Source organism: Taudactylus pleione, unplaced genomic scaffold (assembly GCF_031769625.1).
Source record: "Taudactylus pleione unplaced genomic scaffold, aTauple2 ptg000309l, whole genome shotgun sequence".
Classification (NCBI taxonomy): Eukaryota; Metazoa; Chordata; class Amphibia; order Anura; family Myobatrachidae; genus Taudactylus; species Taudactylus pleione.
In genome coordinates, this window is record NW_028284710.1 from 8791771 (window position 1) to 8814449 (window position 22679).

At 42.3% G+C, this 22679-nt stretch overlaps 1 protein-coding gene across 1 annotated transcript in view; it reads left to right on the plus strand.

Annotated features, from left to right (window-relative positions):
- Positions 1–3032: 3032 nt before the first annotated feature.
- The window catches only part of LOC148511403 (sodium/hydrogen exchanger 3-like), a 184073-nt gene continuing 164426 nt past the window's right edge, over positions 3033–22679 (plus strand). Inside the window, exons 1-2 of the mRNA XM_088442279.1 lie at positions 3033–3171; positions 3883–4043. Of these exons, the coding sequence (XP_088298405.1) occupies positions 3048–3171; positions 3883–4043 (285 nt within the window). The 5' untranslated portion in view covers positions 3033–3047. The remainder of the gene's footprint in view (positions 3172–3882; positions 4044–22679) is intronic.

Sequence of the window (22679 nt, forward strand, 5' to 3'; positions counted from 1 at the left end):
GAATAGTCCTTTTACACAGCAAGGATGCAAGACGGGGGCCCCTAACAATGGGTAATTAATATGTGCGTTCTTTTTCTAAAGCCTTCAACTCACTCACTTTGTCTAAATACAAGTGGCACTCGAAGGGAGGGGGTGGAACCTTCTGTGTCGGGGGTGGGGCCTTTCATGTCAGAGGCGGAGCTTTCTGTGTCGGGGATGGATGGATTGCTGGGCATTTCTGCCTCTGACTTTGACAATCCCTGTTGGCTTCAGTGCTTGCAAAGACGCAATGTCACAGTGAGGTGGGGGCGGGCTCTCACTGTCAGTGACAAGCGCAGGACATTTCTAAATTGAGAGCAGCAGCTGCAGCATCATTCAGCACCGCAGGGAGTCAGAGGCATACTGGAAGAGCCAGCTATCATCTGGGGGAGAGGAGAACTGTGTGCTGACCCCTGTCAGGTGAGAGTTGAAGTGCATACTTTACCTGGGCTGTTCCCATCCCCCTACCTCCTTCTACGGAGTAGGACGCTACGGCGTCCGTGGGTGCATCTTTTGCTGGTCGCATGTCTGTGACTTTATGCAAATGTCGCTTCTATGGAGTACATCGCTGCATCTGAATGTGCAAGGGCTGAGATGCCCACTACCAGCTGTCATAAATTTTGAAATACTAATTGGTGCCTCTTCTTCTGAAGTGCCTGTCTTCAGTTCTTCCAGTTGATGTCATCAGACACTGGCTGCGGCGAATCACAGTCGCTCTTTGTATCTGCTCTAATTTATTTCCACAAATGTTTTAAGGCTAGACAAAAGGGAGATTTCTCATGCATATGTGCATCTTAAATCATATTAGTATTCTGCAGCGTAACTGACAGTTAGGTAACAGTGATAGAGTGGTCAGTGCGATGTTCCAGGTATCTTAATCACTATCCCATGTATGGGTGTAGTGAGTTATTGTCCCGCATCTGATGTGCAGTGTCCGGCAGCGTGCAGGGAACGCCGACACGCGTTTTGCCTGGGGCTGCTTTGTCAAGGCAGGGCAACCAGAGTGCCTGTCGTATCCAGTATTTATCCCGGTAAGTCTAAGCTCATTCGTCAGTCTGGGAGTCCCCATTCTCCGTCCTCTCTGATAGGCTCTTAGCATCTATCGAGGGGAATTCAAAATTCCTAAGTCCTAAGCATGTAGTTGTGACTCAGATACTTGGTGTCTATTGATATAAAACATTGTATCTACTAAATACAAACAGGACCATGTGTCTTTTGATCACTGATTGTTATAGATACTGAGTATCCACTGACAATATAAACAACTCTTGTCATCTAAACAATGGTATTTGTGTGCTTTGGCTGAGCCGACACAATAGCGCAATATATATATATTTATTAAATCTATATGTGTAAGGCTACTATTTATGAGAAACGATCCATATTATTAATATCAACATAAATATTCTGCCTTTAATAGAACGAGATTCAGTTTACAGGATATTAAGTGGGGTATGTGCATATATACAGATATCATACTACACTACAGACCAGTGTATCTCTATCACTATTATGATATATATGTAGTGAAGGATAGGATACAGAGGTTATGGCAGTAATCCTTTATTATAGAACTTGAACAATCCGGCAGCTGCAGGAGGTGTTTTAAATCACTAATTTTCAATATATCCCTACTTTTCTTTACTCTACTTATTTTATATTTCACCCTATATCTGATCACACTATTATATTCATTTTTTTAATAATTGTTTAATAAAAGTTATATTTTATTTATTTTTCTGAGGTGACTAGATCAGTCTATATTTAAACCTATTAGTGGACCAGACCAGGAAATGTTGTCTTTCCCTTTCTCTCTCTCCCCTCCCTTTTGTTGATATACATATAGTTTAAACAATTAGGTCTGGGGGCACCTCCAGAAACTTGAATTATCTTTCTATTACTGGAGTTGTATAGGTCCAGTCATATCAATGTGCATATATTAAACGTGTACATTTTCATCAGGATAAAGACTACTATAATTTAATCAGTGCGGGACCACCTTAGATCCCAAACATTACTGTGTAGCGTTCACTATCACTTTTCTTCCATGTTCTTACCTGCACATGTGCAGTACACAGTCTAGGCTGTCGGGAAGGGGTCGGAAGCATTGAAGATTGCACTAGCTATTGGAGCCAAGATCCAAAATCTTTTCGATTTTGAATTTTATTAAATTTACTCAGACTTAGAATAATAGGGACCATGGTCTTTAGCATTAGTTTGCATCCCAAAATAGCTGTTTTCTTGCATGGTTTAGGTAAATCTAGGTATTGGGGACATTTAGGAAATGCCTAATCCCTTAGGCATTTCTTAAATTAACCCTATAGCTACAGAATGTGTGCCAAAAACATGAGGAAACAGCTGTTTCCCCTTAGTTTTAGGCTTCATGAATCTGGTCTTCCTTTGGTCTGTTACAGTAAGTATTCAGTTCCTCCTTTGAGTACTAATTTTGATTCTGGTGTAGTACTGTGAAATGTCTATAGGCTTAAAAAAAGTATATTTGAAATTAATGTAATACTTTTAAATAAATATTTATTTTCCTATCATCTCTATTTCTCTTTTTTGAGAATTAGGGGTATATTTACTAAAGTGAGAGTTATTAGAAGTGGTGATATTGCCCATAGCAACCAATCAGATTCTAATTAACATTTAACTAGCACCTTCTAGAAGATAATAGCTAGAATCTGAGTGATTGCTATGGGCAACATCTCCACTTCTAAAAACTCTCACTTTAGTAACTATACCCCGTAGTATTTGAGCTTTATTTACTAAATATAACAAATGTGTTCAAATAAATTGCAACTACATTTAAAATATTTCTGATGTTTCTCTTGTTTTTTTTTTTATATATAGTTTTTCACATATCCCACAAAGTGACATCTGTTGTGCCAGAAAGTTGTCTCCTGATTGTACTTGGCCTGCTTCTGGGTGGTATAGTATGGGCTGCAGACCGCACTGCTTCCTTTACCTTAACACCAACAGTATTCTTCTTTTACTTATTGCCACCTATTGTGCTGGACGCTGGATACTTTATGCCAAACAGACTATTTTTTGGAAATCTTGGCACCATTCTTCTGTATGCAGTAATTGGAACAGTGTGGAATGCTGCTACAACTGGCCTTTCACTGTATGGTGTTTACTTAACTGGAATAATGGGTAAGGATTCATTTCTTATTTTCCATTCTTAGAGACATTAATAGATTTATTATTCCAGTTGGGGAAAATATTGAAATCGTTGCTTTAAATGTATAATTAAATTAAATATACATTTACCAATTAAGGTATTTTTTCTAAAAATGTCCTGAAAAATGTAACAATTTTTATAGTTTTTTTCTCTCTATAAAGCATAGCCCAACCCATTTAAGGAAAACAGGTGAACTGTACAGCAAAACCCAATAACTGCATCCCAAACAGTGTCCAGTACAAAATATAGTACTGTATATACAGAAGTCCACATACCCACCAGGAAAAAAATGGCCAAAAGAAGTGATATAATGTCCATTAATAGGTACAGCACTATCCAAATACCTAGCAGTATGTAAAGCACTAATAATAATCCCAGTCAACAGTAGTTATATGCCCAGATATACATTCAGCAATACTAATTGAGTCACTTCTTCACCCATTAATAAGCACAGACAGCAATAAATATATGGTTAGATAGCAGTCTAGGCTTGTACCATGAACAGCTGTATTGTACTTAAATGGATGGCACCATCTCCTCCTCTTATGTTCTAGTCGGTGATGTTGCCTTCTCCCTTGTCCCTGTTTATTCCTAAAATTGCAAGTTGTCTTCTGCTGTCATTTAAAAGAGAGATATAGAATTCTATGAAAATGCTGAACCTGTGCTGTTTTGTTTCACTTCAGGAAATTTAGAAATTGGTGTGCTGGACTTTCTGCTTTTTGGAAGCCTTATTGCTGCGGTGGACCCAGTCGCTGTCCTTGCTGTATTTGAAGAAGTTCATGTCAATGATGTCTTATTTATCATTGTTTTTGGAGAATCTCTATTGAATGATGCTGTTACAGTGGTAAGACAGATGAATATTACCTATTACAGTAGATGTAGAATGCACACACTTGTCTTATCTATATATTAATTCTATAAGGTTTTTTACTGTGAGATGTATTTTGAGAGAATGGCTGAATGTAAAAATATGGTTGCCGTATCAAAATAAATCAAAAAGGTCTTACCATGAAGATGTGCTAGTCGAAGAGAAAATTGAGATTGGGCAACGTTTTGGGCATGGTAGAGCAGTAAAGTTCCCATGTAAAGTAATGTATTATAATGACAGCATTCCCACTAACATGATTAGACACACTAGATCACATGATTGTGCATTATTTCCCAATAGCTGCACAGTTCTCAGTGTAACCACTCACCTGAGCTACTTCCAACTGTCACATGACCATCTGTAAACAATTTCTTTGTGTATATATCAATGGTCTCCACAGGTAGCACCTCCAATTATATATATATGTCCAGAATGTGCAGTCTGAGATCTATTTTCTTTGTAAACTAATTAGTGCATTGATTTGCACACCTGGGAAGCCTGAGCCACTTCCCACTCAGACTAGCAACTCTACTACATTGGTTACAGCATGGAGTCTGGCAATGTAATATGCACACCAGTCAGAGGCACAATAATAGGTAAGTCCTGCTAATATTTAGACTGTGTAGTGCAGCTTTGGTTCATTTTTGGGGTGTGGGTCCCCCTAGATTGCTTTGCTGATCTGCTTCAGGGCACCGCAGTATAACACATTTTCCTTTAACACATTTTAATACTTCACTGTCTGTTTCCTTTATATATATGTATTTCACTTTTTTGTTTTTATCCTTTATATGCGGCGAGCGGCTGCTCTTAACACTTCACTTTTCTTATTAGAGCGGTGCTTTGGGGTGGATTGGCTGGGCTAGTTTGGGGGTGTCCTGCGCTCTGGATTTGAGCCTTAGTATGTTAGGGACCTGCCCGACAAGAGGTTACCCAGATATGGTGGGCAGGCCCATAAGCTTGGCCAAGATTATGCCAAAAACCTCTATTGTATTTACTGCAAAATGTATTTATTTATATATAATCAGTTAATTTGGAGTTGTGCACCTGTATTTTTTCTCTGTGTATATATCAATGGTCTCCACGGGTAGCACCTCCAATTATATATATATGTCCAGAATGTGCAGTCTGAGATCTATTTTCTCAGTTCTCAGTGTAACCACTCACCTGAGCTACTTCCAACTGTCACATGACCATTTGTAAACAAATCCAACTGCTAATAACAGCATCATTCATACAGACACTACTCACAGGAAAGCAGCACATCTGTTCCACTGACAAACATACACATTTCTGTTGCATACTTACCCTTAAACATACTTGAAACATAAAAATACAACCTCACTTGCGCTTGTGAAATATGTTCCAAATGTTCATATATTTTTCATATATTTCAATACGAAAATCCATGGTACATGGAAAAATAAAAGATAAAAGAAGACACAAATGTGTCATAAAGTCATTTCTTAAATGCACACCACCGCATAGATGTGTAGGTAGTATCAATAAAGTGGGTATAGAGAACCTCTCCAAGCTTAGATTCCTTTGCCCTTTGAAGAGATGTCACCCAATACGTGAAAGAGAAGGCATATAGTGAAGTTCTCACATGTATGCTTATGTTCAATGACGTGGTACTGGCATATAAAGGTATCTTTAGGTTGATCACCAACACAATATCTTCACACCAGATGGCATCACGTCCATCAATGAGATACTTATAAAACCGGCCGATAAGGGAGGGAGCATCATGATTCAGGATCGGGAAATGTACATAAAAGAAGGTTTAAGACAATTAGAGGATGGTATCACTTATTTAAAACTGAGATGTGATCCTTCCATAACTATTTTTAAGAATTATAAATTGTTGATTGATAAACATACTAATCTTGGCACTATTAGCACTGAGGTGTCGGAATTTCTTATAAATGAGAATTATACAGTCCCTGTCCTTTATCTGTTACCTAAAGTGCATAAGAACATTACGAATCCCCCCAGTAGACCTATAGTGGCCGGGACCAATTCCATCAGTACCAATCTTTCCGCCTATATAGACTATCAATTGCAACCCCTAGTAATTAGAGAAAAATCATATTTAAAAGACACTAGAGATGTTCTCAATCATTTGTCAGAGCTCATATGGGAGGAGGATTTTTTTATTATTACAGCAGATGTATCATCATTATACACTATCATTTTCCACACAGATGGGATAAATACCATCAGAGATACCCTCAAGAAGGAAAAAGTGGACCCAAATTTTGGTCAGTTTTTGATTGAAGGAATTTTTTTTATTTTACAAAATAATTATTTTAATTTTAATGGGTCATTTTATAGACAACTTATTGGTACAGCTATGGGCACCAGGTTCGCGCCCAGCTATGTGAATTTATTTATGTCCAGGTGGGAGGAGTCCCATGTATGGGGTGGACATGGCTGGGTGGCGAACCTGGTTCACTGGTGGCGATATATAGATGATATCTTATTTGTGTGGAAGGGAAGTGAGTATGATTTGAAACTCTTCTGTAATCATTTAAACAATAATGATCTGAATATTTCCTTAATATTTTCCATTAGTAAGAGAGAAGTTAATTTTTTGGATCTTAAAATTAAAATAATGGATGGTAACATAGTTACCAGCAATTATGAAAAACCGACAGACTGTAATACGTATATTGACATAAAGAGCAACCACTTGCTGCAATGGCTGAATAACATTCCAAAAGGTCAACTGTTGAGATTACGACGGAATTGTTCTAATAACGATATATATAAAAAACAAGCAAGCAAGATGGTTAATAAATTTAGACAGAGAGGTTATAAACCAAGCATTTTGGCATCTACCTTAGAAGAACTCGATGTGATAGATAGAGGTATTTTACTAAATCCTAACAAAATTAAAGGAGAATTGGATAATTCCACCTTTCAATTGGCCTTTAATACACAATTCAATAGACAGTATAGAAAAATTGAAGGGATTTTTAAGAAAAATTGGAATATTCTGTTGAAAGACGAGATCCTAAAAAATATATTGCCAACTAATCCAAAAATTATTTATAGGAAAGCTCCCACGATTAAAAATGCTATAGTTTCAAGCGCTTTACAAGTGGAAAATATCCGTCCCCTACCTAGGAATAAGGGTTTTTATAGATGCGGGGATTGTAAAATATGTAAATCCTGCAAAAGTTTACAATCTAACATTACAGAATTCACCACTAAGGGAATAAATTTTACAGTAAAAGATTTTATTACATGCCACACAAGCTACGTTGTATATGCCATTGAATGCACGTGCAACCTTGTATATATTGGCAAGACTAAGACCCCTCAAAACCAGATTAGCTGAGCATGTCCGCAATATTATTAATGGATATGAAAACCATCCTTTTTCACTACATTTTAAAGAGAAACATCAGAGTTCTATTAAAGGTATGAATAAATTTTGTGATATTTCACATATCAAAGATAATTGGCGGACTAGAGATAGTGATATCAGGTTAGACAAAACAGAAATGCGTTTTATCCATGATTTTAAAACATTTAAGCCCAACGGTTTAAACCATGCCTTTGAAATAAGATGGTTTTTATAAATTCATGTATGTGTATATAACATGTAATATGTGGGTATTTACTCACGATGGGGTACATGTATAGGTGTAGAAGGATTACCATTTAGAATATATACAGCGAGCATGGGAGGGTAATGTACACGCCAGGATGGCTTATGGGAGGTGTAGTCCTCTATATGTAGTTATTCTGTGTGTTTGTACAGGTCATCGATGTATGTTTAAGTTTGGCACCCACGGGATTTGTTGCCGATGCAGTCTCCCCGGTGATTAATGAGGATGATGTGCGGAGGTGTAGGGAGATGTTCTGCAGGCAAACGGATAGGATTGTTTTTTAGAACAAATTTTATTTGGATTGATTGTTCGGACACAGCATCCTCCGACTGCCGATTAGCAATGGGGGTCACGTGCGGGTGACTGTGGATTGTGGACATGACACGTGATGGTCATGATGCTAGGGCACTATAAAACTTTACACACTGTGAACAATATGTCAGCCACGATCTGGCATGCGGGATTACATAGCGGTAAGTGCAATATGCAGCATTCTTTTTATTTAATTTTCTCATGAAAATGAGTTCTAGTGAATAAGATCATGCAACATATAGGTTGGCTGTATTTACCACAGGTAAACACTTGCAATGAATTAATTAAAAAAGGGCTTACACATTATATGGTTCTTTTATGTTTACTTAATCTTATTCTGTTCTGTGAATTTTGGAATGGTTAAATCTCCATTTGTGTTAGAATTGCATAGTTGTTTACAATATCGGTATAAGTTCACATTATGTGCTAGTTTTTTATCCAACATATCAGATATATAATTAATATTACATATGAATGGTATTATACATTTTTATGATGTATGGAATAATGGAATTATGATTAATGGGTTATGATTGATGTATATATCCATGCATTATCATTTTTTAACCAATGAAAACAAGTGTATATGTATTTTATAGTTTTTAATGTATTTATCTGGATTTATTTGTATGGATTTATAGATAAGACACATATCTTGAAAAAGGCGCCGCAGTGCGCCAAAACGCATTGAACAGTGTCTTCTTATTGATGTGAAGTTTCCCTGCCATCGTTTTATGCTACTTCTGTATTCTTATAAGGCCCGGGACTTTCTTGTTAGACATGCGGAAATAAGCATTAGACCATCATCGATGGTAGGGTTCCTTTTCTTTTTATTAATAAACATATCCTAATTTGGATTTTAGTACCAATTGGGTGATTGCATTGTTTTTTTTGTTTCTTCACCGCTCATTGATGGACGTGATGCAATCTGGTGTGAAGATATTGTGTTGGTGATCAACCTAAAGATACCTTTATATGCCAGTACCACGTCATTGAACGTAAGCATACATGTGAGAACTTCACTATATGCCTTCTCTTTCACGTATTGGGTGACATCTCTTCAAAGGGAGAAGGAATCTAAGCTTGGAGAGGATCTCTATACCCACTTTATTGATACTACCTACACATCTATGCGGTGGTGTGCATTTAAGAAATGACTTTATGACACATTTGTGTCTTCTTTTATCTTTTATTTTTCCATGTACCGTTGATTTTCGTATTGAAATATATGAAAAATATATGAACATTTGGAACATATTTCACAAGCGCAAGTGAGGTTGTATTTTTATGTTTCATGATTGTTAGGAGTTGGTGACCTATTACATACCTTTTGCAGCTGTGAGGTGCAGCGCCGTTAAGTGGTATTTTTTGTATTCAAGTATTCCTTAAACATACTTACCTACTTTTGAAAATGACTTTGCAGATTGCAGATGGCTGTAGAATGCGCCGTTGTGGGGGAAGGGTCTGCTCCACCCAAAGGGCATGTCTAGCTCCACCTATGGGTGTATATATTCCTATAAGCTGACACCATAGCTCCCCCACTGACATTAATAGATCTGTGCCCTGCCACATTGACAATAATAGATCCCCACACACACATTTACATGAATAGATTCCCCCCACACACACACACATTCACATTAATAGATTCCCACACACATTCACATTAATAGAGTCCCTCCACACACACACATTTATCTGAATAGATCCCTCTCCACACACACACACACACACACACACACACACACACACACACACACACACACACACACACACACACACACATCACATGAATAGATTCACACACACACACACACACACACACACACACACACACACACACACACACACACACACACACATTACATTAATAGATTCCCACACACAGTCTCACACACAAACATCACATGAATAGATTTGCACACATACACACGAATAGATTTGCACACATACACACATCACATGAATAGATTCACACACACATCACATGAATAGATACACACACACACACACATTACATGATTAGATTTCCACACACACACAGTCTCACACACTCATTACATGACTAGATTCCCACACACAAACACACACACACACACACATCACATGAATAGATCCCCCCCCCACACACAAACAGTAATAGATCTCCCTCCCCCCCTCTCTCTCTCCTCCACTACGGCACTCACATGAATACATTTGGCAGGAGCTTGAGTGAGCTCTAACACTCACCATCTCATGCAGATCCTCTGTCTCTGTCTTCAGTCCTCCGGCATCGGCTCCTCCCCCCTCCCCCCTCTGTAATCACTGGCTGGCCAGGGAATTCTGGTAGCATCAGTCTCTCCCAGCAGTCTGTGTGCAGGTGAAGGCATGCCCAGGAGACCTCCGGACCAGTAGCAGCCACACTTCTGACTCCCTGCACCCTGTGAGTACCCCCTGCATCTAAAGCTCAGGCCCCACCCCCTTTACATCTGGACTCACGCATGCGCAGTCCGGATTTTTAGACGGCTGTGTAAATGTGGGGGATTCAGCCTACTTTGCGGGGTGGCGGGAGCTCCCACCTTAATTCGGGAGACTCCTGGGAAATTCGGGAGGGTAAGCAACTCTGCCCTTACAGAATGTCTTCCCTGCAGCAAAAAATTTTTTTTTACAAAATATAGGTCTTACCATGTAGATGTGCCAGTTGAAGAGAAAAATTAGATTGGGGCAATGGTTCGGACGAGGCGGAGCAGCAAAGTTCCCATGTAAAGGCAACTTCATTAGTCTGTTTGTTTGTCCGGTTATGCATTTAGACACCCCTGCACCGAATGGGATGAAACCAACGTGAGGTTGTCCAGTTGGATCCTGGCCAGGTTTTACGGGGGTAGGGTTTCCAGTCGGGCCTCCCTTTGGTGTACACTGGGCAGAACTTTGATGCATGGAACCTGTTCTGAGCCTTCCACTGGATGGATTTGGAAGAAAACTTTGCAGAGTGGTAGCATTGGTAACATTGGATCACAGAAGACACACTAGGTGGTTGAGGTCTCATTAGAGTACACTGGGCAGAACTTTGGTCCGGGGACGCTGAGCAGGTAAAAACTTCACAGAGGGATGGCAATTGGTCTGAAATGCCTAATGGGTTGGACCTCAGAGTGGAGTGTTCTGGGTAGAACTTTGATCCATGGAGCATGTTCTGGGCCTTCCACTGGATAGATTTGGACGACATCACATAATTTGGATGAAAACATCACAGATTAGTAATATTTTATCCCAGAAGACATACTAGGGGGGTTGAGGTCCTGGTTAGACTCTGGTGTATGCTGGACAGAACTTTGACCTGGGGAGCCTGTTCTGGGCCTTCCACTGGATGGATCTAGATGAAAACTTCAGAGGGGTGGCAATTGATCTGGCATGCCTAATGGAGAGGTTGGGTCCCTGGTCGGACCTCACGGCGGAGTGTGCAGGGCAGAACTTTGACCCAGGGAGCCTGTTCTGTGTCTTCCACTGGATGGATTTGGATGATATCACATAATACATTTTAATAACTTGAAGATTTAAACCTGGGCAACGCCGGGTACTTAATCTAGTTTTAATTATTTTTTAATATTAGGTAACTGTATTTATATTGTTTTCCATTCTGGATTAATTGACGTCTCTGTAGGTTTTACCAATCCCTTTATGGCCCAGATTTGCAATGTGGGCACTGGTGGTTGAGTGCCTAGTGTGGTAACTTAGTCGATTTGCTCAAAATTGTTTTTAAACAGTTGACATTGCTTTATTACATTTTATCTGAATTTGCAGGGGTAAATGGGGCATGGATGATTTACTGATGTCTGTAGCCCCAGCTTATTGTTCCATGTCAGTACATTCTACCATAACTACAGTATGTCTGTTTTTGGGAGTATATCTCCAATTTTGAACTTTGAATGTACAGGGACCATCAACTAGCAGAACTCCATACAATGGAATTTTGCATAATATATCCAATAAATAAGCTGTCACTCATTATCCCTACTATTGCATGAAAACTCATTTGGTACTATTGCTAAAACACAATGCCAACATGATAAGCACTGGCATTGCATTTGCTCTGCACCTAAGCTGTGATGACCATCTCTGTATTCCTGAATTATATACAGTACCTTAGTGGCACTCAGTGAGCGGAATTCAATTGTATTCGCGGCCCGCATCTCCCGTCTAAAGTGACAGGAGATCGCGGGCCGCTATACAATTGTCCAAGATGTTCGCGCTGATCGCGCCCATAGAGGTCAGGTTTAGCCGCGTAAAGCAGCTAAACCCGACCAAAGTGCTGGGCACGATCGCGAAAAGTGATGTTTGGGCGCCCAAACATGTCACTTTTTGCACATTTCAGCTCTCATCCCCCAGGGGCTGCGAGCTGAAATGTAGCGCTGGCAGCTCATCGTGCCCGACAGGAGCAAGAATTGAATAGCTTCATCGGGCGCGATAGCGGCTAGAAAGAATTGAATTCCGCCCAGTGTGTTAATTTAATTACTAGGTCAGTATCAGAGATATCTATAGTATATAGTGACGCCCCTTCTAAGACTCATTACCATTGTCCATGCACTGACTGATTACAGCAGATATTGGGGAGATGTAAGAAGCTCAGAAGCCGTATCAGCGCATGTTATGTGCGCTGATACCGCTTCTACCCGATGTACAGTATGATCGGGGGTTTGGTGGTAAATGACAGGGGCGCTATGAGCCCCTGTCATTATCGGCGCGGCTATCTACAAGAGATCAGTGTCGATAGCCTGGGCCATGTATGATTGCCTGACCGTTTGGCCCACTGTAGCTGTCGCTATCGACAGCTACAGCCTGGCACTGCCCTATCCCCACAGCAGGGACAGCGCTGTCCCTGCTGCAGCGGCTACCGGCTCCAGGCTGCATGCGAGGATCTCTCGATACTTGCAAGATCCCGCACATGCTCAGTGGAGTCGGCCGGGAGTGAGACACAGAGCATCAGCACTAGTCTAATGTACTGCGGTCTCTAGCGGGCAGCGCCGGAGGGGGGAGTTAACGCTCTCCCTTTCCGGCTGATGAGATGATCATACATCTCATCGGTAGTGCTTCCTGGTTTGCCTCAGTAAAGAGGCGAAGCAGGAACCATTATAGCGGCACGTTAAGTGCCGCTATAATACATCTACCCCATTATGGCCACAATTCATGTTACCTCTGCTGTTACTGTTTATCTGTAGTATTAATATTAATTGTAATATACTGTATAAGAATATCTGTGGAATGTCCACATCCTTAAGGGTCCATAGACACTCCATAACATGGAGATTGAGGAAGTTATTTATGTAAGCAGTTGTGGAAGGGGAAGCAGATTGATGTTAAAATCTTCTACCAATACACGCAAAAAAGCCCGGCCAGTAAGCCAGTGCAGCTGACTCCAGTAGGGTAAAATCAGCCGTGCATTGAAGAAGATTGCACCCATAATTAATTGCAGTAAAATGACCACTTTCCTGCCGTTCTTTCCCACCGCCCACAAAGGTGAGCTATGAAACCCAAACCCCAATAACCATGTCATCCTTACATTCTATAGGCCGACAGAAGTAAACTTTATTAACCCTATCAAAACCTACACTGAGCTACCAACAATACCTCCAACTACCTAGGGGTTTAAGCACGTTTCTGAACATAAAGTGCACTCTCTTCTCATAAACGCCCTATCGGCAGATGTCGGATTGCAGAATACCCAAGTGTAAAACCAACATTGTAATTTAACAATAACTTATCTAACAATAAAGACAGACAATGATAAGCCAATTAAAAAGACCTGATCAGCCTTTATTTAAATACATAAAAAATCTTCAAACTACTGGTAACAGTAAGAAAGAATGGACAGTTGACAGATGGCTAAATCGTCTTACGCCGATACATTATCCTCCACCATACTTGCATGGCCAATTGCCCTTCATCACAGCAAGTAAATTAAGGTCTCCAACAATTCTCTGGATCTCTTCTTGACCAATCCCCCACCCATAACTAAGGCCATCTCTATCCATTATAACGTCTTACGAGTAAAGCTTGATGAGGGTTTTCAAACGGGGTTGTCTCGCTGATTGTATCATTTCCCGGAGTTGACTGTAGAAAATTTACTTACTGCATTATAAAATCCTGTTATCTCATACCAGCTAGCCCCTACAAAGAATTATTTAATGGGAGCTTCTTATTCACATACATGTTATAGATGCCATGAACAAAATGCCGACATATTTCATTGTCTCTGGGCCTGTCCCCTAGTGAGAGTTTTCTGGTTGGGTGTTAAATTTGTAACTGATCATTTAGTGAATTTCCTACCCTTCACTGCGGAATGGGCCATTTTGGGCATATTGCCAACAGACCAAAGGGTATCTAAGGGAGGGCGTAAATTGTTTTTAGCTATAAGCACAGCAGCAAGGAAGACTATTCTTCAACTGTGGATCCAACCGGAAATCCCTTCTTTTCTCTATTTCGGGAAACATTTTTCTATCTTTTCAGGATGGACTGGTTAGAGGTATTCTTGGAGAGGGAGACCAGGGTTGGTAAATTTCTTTAAATATGGGAGAGCTATATGACCACTCTGCCACTGAGGACAAGGCAGTTGCTTCACAAGTTTTTCTCTCGTACATCATTGTTCAAACTACGAATGGTAGATAATGACCCGCCGATATTGATGTAGAGGGGGGGCTTCTATCTGCATGGTGGTAAGCTACACTTATTGAAATTTTATATGCAATTTGATTTTCTTTATTGAAAGTGATATATGTTATATTACTAGTTACCTGCATGGCATCAATATTATATTATGTATTGTATGCTGATATTTTATATATATTGTGCAAAAGTACATGTTACTCTTGTTCTAAAGAGTCCTAATAAAAATATATTTAAAAAAAAAATAAGGTCTCTAAATCTTCTACCAATACACGCAAAAAAAACCTGTCCAGTAAACCAGTGCAGCTGACGCCAGTAGGGTGAAGTCAGCCATGTATTGAAGAAGATTGCACCTATAATTAATTGCAGCAAAATGACCATTGTCCTGCAGTTGTTTTTCACGCTGTGCCCGGCGCTCCATCCCAAAAAAGACAGGCCTGCCACCAGCCCTAAACCAAACTATCTAAAACCTTAAAAAAGCTACTCAAAAACAAGACTGCTTCTTAATCTGTAAGATGTACCCTGTCTGAGCGGAAAAGGTGTGAATTCCAGAACCGTATCAAAGGGGGATGTAGTTATGAGACCAGCAGCTGCAATGCCGCTGGTCTAAATCCCGACGGGGAAGCCCGACAAGGGACTTAAGATAGGCGTTGAAGTACCGACACCTATCTTAATCCCGATGCCGGAATTCAGAAGGATGCTAGCCCAAACCAGGTAAGTCCAGGGCGCCCTTAGTGTTAGCCGTAACTAAGGGTTAGGTTTAGGTAGCATAGCGGGGTTAGATTTTATGGGGGGGTGGTTAGGGTTAGGCACCCCTAGGGGGGAGGGTTAGGGACCACTGGGAGGGGTTAGGGTTAGGCACTAAGGGGGGGAGGTTAGGTTTAGGCATGAAGGGTGGAAACTTAGGTTTAGGCACGAACAGGGAGAGATAGGGTTAGGGTGTGGGTTGGGGAGGGTTAGGGCTAGGCTACAAAAAGGGAAGGTTAGGGGGAGAATGGGAGAGGGTAAGTGTACTTACCCAACTCCTGTCGAGATACCAACCATCGGGATGCCGCTGTCTGTCTTTTGACAGGAGGCATCCCAACAGCCGGCATTATGTACTGATTCCATCAACGGATGCTCCACAACTAAAACCCCTAACTCCAAAACACACCTAGCTACAAGAGAATTCACCTTACGCCTTCCTTGTCCACCACTACCCACGGGATAGTCCCATGCCAGAAAAGTCAGGGGATGATAGCTGACCACACAAAGGTGCACATGAGTCACCAACCACAGATCACCTGAATGTCATAAACTTTCTTGTAACAAAGCTTTAAAAACAGAACTTGGGCCTGAATCAGCAGTGCACGCAAATGCACAATTGCACAGGGCACATTCTGCGCATGTACAGAACAGGTCATGCAAAATCACAGGCAGGCCCCGCTATGCCTCTGCCTGATTGACAGGCAAAGGCGTTTGCAGGGAGGTGTGGGGGTGAGGACGGCCTGCGTTCCTGAACATGGGGTGCATCACCCCTGATTTCCGGGAGTGGCAAGGCCAGGATCTGCTTCCATGGACACAGACTTCCTGGCCTCGCAGGCTGACAGGATCCATCCAGGCTGTGGTAAGCTTCAGCTACCGCAACCTGACTAAAGGGTCAGTCATCATGACCACGGATCACAGATGCAGCAAGGCAGTGTCAGACACCTTCTGCCACATTTGCCTTTTGGCAAGGATGGAATGGTGTGCGGCTTTGCAATTCCATCCTATGACGAATCAGGCCCTTATACCCTATATCAGTGGTTCTCAAACTTGGTCCTCAGGACCCCACACAGTTTACGTTTTGCAGGTCACCCAAAATATTTTAAAAGATCCACAGGTGAAGATAATTATCTAACTTGTGATTTTGTGAGGAGACCCGGAAACCATGCACTGTTTGGGGTCCTGAGGACCGAGTTTGAGAACCTGTGCTCTATATCATTCCCACCCAAGTGCACTATCAAAACCCTAGAAGCCCCAAAGCGCAATGCTGTGCAACGTACAATTTTGCATGCAGCTATAACAGCAGTCGCACACAGAATATGCTGCATATCATTTTAATCAGTAGAAGCTGCGTGTGTGTCCTATTTGCATCACTGTGCAGATAAGATGCATTTAAAGGTAAAAAGTTGCATGAAAATATGCTTGGTGCTACTGTGTTACACAGCTCTCACGGGTTATGTGTAACACATGGAGGATAGATGTATGTGGGCACATCTGTATGAGTCACATGCAGAGGGTGACTTAGCTGCCCATCACACATAGGAGTGACCCACAAACAATATTGGATGAACATCCAACTGGGTTCCTAAAAAAACACCAAAGAGCAAAAACTCCATAGAAAGAGAGAAAGACAAAAAAAAGAGGGCATAATTCAATCAGTCTACGTGTTTAATGGAAAAAACAGGGCATCCATCAGGACACACAACACTAACGGTGATGAGCGGCAACAACTCCCAAGTTAAATTTAACAAAAATTATACCCAATGAAAATATGCTGCAACAGAAGAAATAAGAAAATAGGTAATTAATCACAAATATACAGCTTATACAGGTTGGATTTCCAGCGCTCCAGAGCTTTGATCTCAGGCACTGAAAATCCAGTGCGCACATTCACAGTAGCATCCCCAATCTGAAGGAGTAAGAGCCATACTCACCATGGGGTAAACCAAGTGACACAATGCAGTCACAAAGCCACTGGGCAGATACGTACATCCATAAAAGGTACAAGTGACACCTACCGACCCACTTTATGCATTTTTGAGCACCATATCTTACACAAAACTGACTGGGAAATGAGAACATGGGCCAAAAGCAATTAGGGAACTGCGCAACGCGAGGCAGCTACCAACTCACTGATGTGAAAAGTCCTGTGAAAGACCATCACAAAAGCAATCCAGAACAACAATATCTCATATGGAGAGTCACACACACTGGACAAAACAGAAACTAACTGCGCTAACAATAAAACAGTAACTGGCTGTCTGCGATCATCAGGTGCAGGGGCCACATGGGCCCAGCCTTTAATGACTTTCTGCACTAGAAAACAATTTGTAAAATACTGACGACCATGCAGATGCAAGAAAAAAGAAACGCTGGAAATAATACGTGAAGCAACCGCCCTGGACTTACCAGATGTATAAAGTCCCCAGAAGAACCACAAAAATACCTGGTAAATGTGCTTACCTCTGTCACATTTTCACGACAGAAAAGACTCCTATTGCTTCCATGCAGACTGGTATGACCGTAACGTTCCAGGTGCTAAGGATTGCCGTGCTAACCCCTCCAATCTGGACAGATAACCTGCCAACAATGAGCGGGGCAAACATCACCAATCAAAGCAACAGATGGCGCCAACTCTATTGAATATGATAGAGTGCATCTGCAATGGAATTATCAACCCCCGGGACATGGTTCACTTCAAAGCAGATGTTGCAAGATAGAAAACCAGCAATGTAAGAAGTCCTAGAAACATCAAAGAAGATGGCTGTTGGTTAATGGAGTGAACCAACCCCAAACTGTCACACCAGAAAATGATATGATGGTCTTCAATCCTATCACCCCACAACTCCAGAGCGACAACAATAGGTTCTTGGTCAGACCTCCCATGACCCAAGCAGCAGGCCAGGGGGAAGCAGACCGAGAACCCTCAAGATAAGCTCCAAAACCAGTAGACCCAACCAAAAGCTAACACCATTATACTCTTCCAGAAAGACATCCCAGACCTGGAGATCCCTCCTGAGCTCTGAGGACTGTCACACTCTGGACCCTAAAAACCACCTTCTTATCTCTCCGGTGTCTGTTTAGGCTAGTGCTGAGGTCTGCTCACATGGTGCATCACTCCCAGATAGCACAGAGGTCTTCTCATGCTGCACATCACTCCCAGCTCAGTCTGCTCAGTGTCCTTTAACTGAGCATAGAGATGGCCCTCAGCAGCCTCTTGCTCACAGTGTGTCTCCCCAGCATGATGGTACACAAGCTGCATGCCAGATTTCCCTCCAAAACCACAGTATGGGCGCAGCCACGTTGGACTCACCTGACGCTCTTCCTCCACTCAGAGCACTGCTTTCAGACCATCAGACCAGCTGATTGCAGCATCCAATCCCTGGGGAACCACCTCTATAAATTCCATTCCTGACCGGCTCCTGTTGCCAGTACAATGTCGCTTTTGCTGAAGTTACAGCACTGTGCTGTGCTCCCTGGTACTCTGTATCTAAACGATTCTAGTTCATTACATACCAGTTCCAAGTCTGGTAATCATTGGGCAAATTTACTAAAGGTCGATTTGATGGTCGATTTGAAGTGTGATTTAGCTCACCTCAAACCAACTCAAATCGCATTTTGACAACCTTGTTTTTTTACCACATTTACATTTTCAATGGAGGGAGCCATTCTTTGGCTGAGAGAGGCGGGGCTGACCTCTTTCAGCCAATGAATGCTCAGACATGGACCTTCAAAGGAGGAAGCCGTGTCTGAGCGCTTCATTCGGGAAGCAATAATCATCCTGGTTAGGATGGTTATTGCTTAGTGCGAGGGTCGGGTTTTTAGTTTATTTATTTTACCCACGCCCATGGATGCCTACTGGACAAGGGAACCACTCCAGGTAATGTAGGTGAGTATGTGTGAATGTGTATGTATGGATTAAAACTTTACTGTGTACGGGGTTTGTGTGTGTTTATTTCAACATTTCTTTACAGGTGAACTACAGGTCCCAGTCTTTAATGCCCCACCTGCTGGTACTTGTGGTTCTCCAAGTACCAGCATGTGGGGGAGGCTTGCTGGGACCTGCAGTTCTACTGTAAAGACAATGTTAAACATATTATTTTTTTACACTACATTAACACAATCAAACTGCCACCCACCACCCATGGGTGGCGGGGATAGCCCTGGCTATCAGCCTAGGCTAGGGGTACCCTGGAGAAAGGGGACCCCTTTATTGAAGGGGTCCCAAACTCCTCAGGGATCCCTGGCCTGGGCTGACTAGCAGTCAGGCTGATGCAGCAGCTGGGGGGCCCAGTGATAGGGCTCCCCTGGCTGTGGCATCAGTCTCCTGCTAGAAAGGGTCCAGGGCTGGTTCTGTGAATTACAGGGAGACCCTACGCAAATTTTTCCCTGTAATTCGAGAACCAGGACTGGTTCCCTTAGCCCAGTGCTGGTTGAACTAAGTACAGGGAGACCCTACACAATTTTTTCCCTGTACTTAGTCAATCAGGACTGGGTTTGAAAAGTCCGGGGCTGGTTGTGTTTTGGGGGTGGACCTCACATAATTAATTTTTTACATTTAACTATTTATTTGCTTTTTACAGTCAGATACATGCAGGCATCTCACTGCTCATGCTCAAATCAAAAGCATGAAGCAGGTCTATTCATTTGGTGATTTGAAAAAAGTACCAATGTTTTCCCGATGTTTGATTTGAGGTCGATTTGACTAAAATTCGATTTGAAAGTCGATTTTACATTCGATTTGGCCTTTAGTAAAAATCCCCAAATGCAAAATCGAATACAAATTGAATGAAAATCGCACCTCAAATCACTCAAAATGCCAAATCGACCTTTAGTAAATTTACCCCCACGTCTCCAATTCCATCTCACACTCCAGTCTGGTTTTACCATAGAGACTTGTTCAAATCTTCAATTAATCAGCATCAGTCTCAAACTGATCCTGCTCTTCAATTCAGCATCACCAGTCTCAAACCGGTGCTACTCATCAATTGAGCATCATAGGTCCCAATTCGATTCTGCTCATCTATCCAGTATCATCAACTCCAGTTATATTCTCTTCTGCTCATCATCAATTCCACATAATCGGTCCCAATCCGATATCACCATCTCTAGTTCTTATTCCAACCTGCTGTTTAATAAAGATATAACATTACTGTCCACACCTTTAGGCCCATCATCCTCTAAGGTTCAACTACCTCGAAGCCACCCAGTTTCATCCGCACCACCCAAATCTCCTCTTCAACCCCCCACATCTGTTCCGAACAATTCCAAACCTCAGATGTGACAAGGAATTCATATGAAATGGTGAGCCTCATGCATGCTTGTCACCTCTCTCTCAGAGCTTACGACAGACAACCCAGTCCATATGAATGTTCCTGCTTGTTAAATTAAAATGACCCAAAAGCAATTGCGCTTGGTGCAGCCTGACTTTACCCAATGCCAAGGCAATGACAATGCGGAACTTCGCTATTTTCTCAGCAGGGAAGTAGCAACAACAGGTCAAGTATCACTCTCAATGCCGAGATACGACAATTGAATACAGGGGCCCTTGGATTTGTCAGTCACGATCTGAACCACAAATTTGTGGAACAAAGCCTGCAGGGAAAACATAAGCCCCATGCAACAGGGGGTTCCAGTCGACCCAACACACAGAAAGTCATCAAGGTAATGAGCTACCCCGTAGTGCCCGTGCACACGCACAGGGACCAGCAGGCTTCGGGTCAGCAAAAGAGGCAGATAACCAACGTCACTCCTTGATGGTGTGGGGGGAACAGCAGTGCAAACAATGGTGTGAAAAAATGACACTGGGCCCCCGTAGCACAAGTGCCACGGCACTTGCCAGGAGGCGCCTTCGGAGGATGGACCGGGGCAGATCCCGAAGTACACGCTCGCTTCCCTGCAAAAGTCTTAGCAGCCTCAGAAGTGGGCTGCATTACCTCGAGCCAAAACTCTATGTCCCTCCAGCTGAGGTCAAGGACCCTAACACCTGACTGCTTTCAACAAAACTTTTAATTTTATCACTGCCAAACTGCTTCATGCAAAATGCGAAATAAGCCAAGAATGAGATGCAGGTACTTGATACATTTTATACAAAACCCACAACTATATTTATATCTCGCTCCTTCTACTTCTTTTAGTTGGTGACATATCACCAAATCCTGGCCCTACCCACATACAATGCAATATAAATCCAGCAAACCTCAGACACATCACATGCTTCCCATCACCCTCCAAAACATAAATATGTGCCTTATGGAATGCACACTCTGGGCCTGATTCAGACCCGCTCGCTGAGCGCTCACAAGCGGGGCGATGTTGGGCCAGTGGGTCTTGCTGCAAAGGGGGCGTGCTGTCGATGGTGAGTGACAGCACGCCCCCTTTGGTGGGTGTGCCGGGGACGTGGTTGGCCAGGCGGAGGTGTTCCCATGGGAACGCCTACCATCTGGGGCCGGCCCCACTGACATCACTTGTGATGTCAGTGGGAGTGCTTTTGGCTCTGATAGAGTCAAAAGCACTCCAGGGCTTGTGGCAGACGAGACCCTACCACAAGGGTCTTGTCGCAAGCCCGATGGTCGCAATGGTCTTGACCATCGCAACCATCTTTTTGGCCGCTCACTATAGCTGTGGGTGGTCACCCACAGCTATGCGAGTGTCCAGGAGGCCGCTCTAAAAAAAGAGAGGTGGGGCACTGATTCAGCGTTCTGAAAGAACGTCCGGCTCTGAATCAGGCCCTCTGTCTGCAACAAACAAACATCCATACATGACCTCTTTATTTCAAATAACCTCAACCTTCTGGCAATAATGGAAACATGGCTCACACAATCAGACACTTTCTCCCCTGCAGCACTTTCACATGGTGGTCTACACTTCACCCACACCTCCAGGCCTGGTGCCAGTAAAGGAGGTGGAGTAGGAATATTACTGTCCTGATCTTTTACATACACAGTTCTCCCACAGGTCCCATCACTCACATTTACATCATTTGAAGTACATTCTATTATGACTTTCACCCCTTTCTCTCTGCGCATTGCTGCTATCTAACACCCACCTGGACCACCCAATCAGTTTCTGAAATTTTTTTCTACCTGGATCCCTCACTTCCTATCCTCTGACATCTCCACCATCATCATGAGTAATTTCAATATCCCAGTCCACAATCTCCTCATGCCTCCAAACTTCTTTCTCTAACCTCCTCTCTTGGCCTCTCCCAATGGACTGACTCCTCTACTCATCAGGATGGCCACTGCCTTGATCTTGTATTCACCACACTATGCTCAGTTTCTAATTTCACAAATTCTCCTTTCCC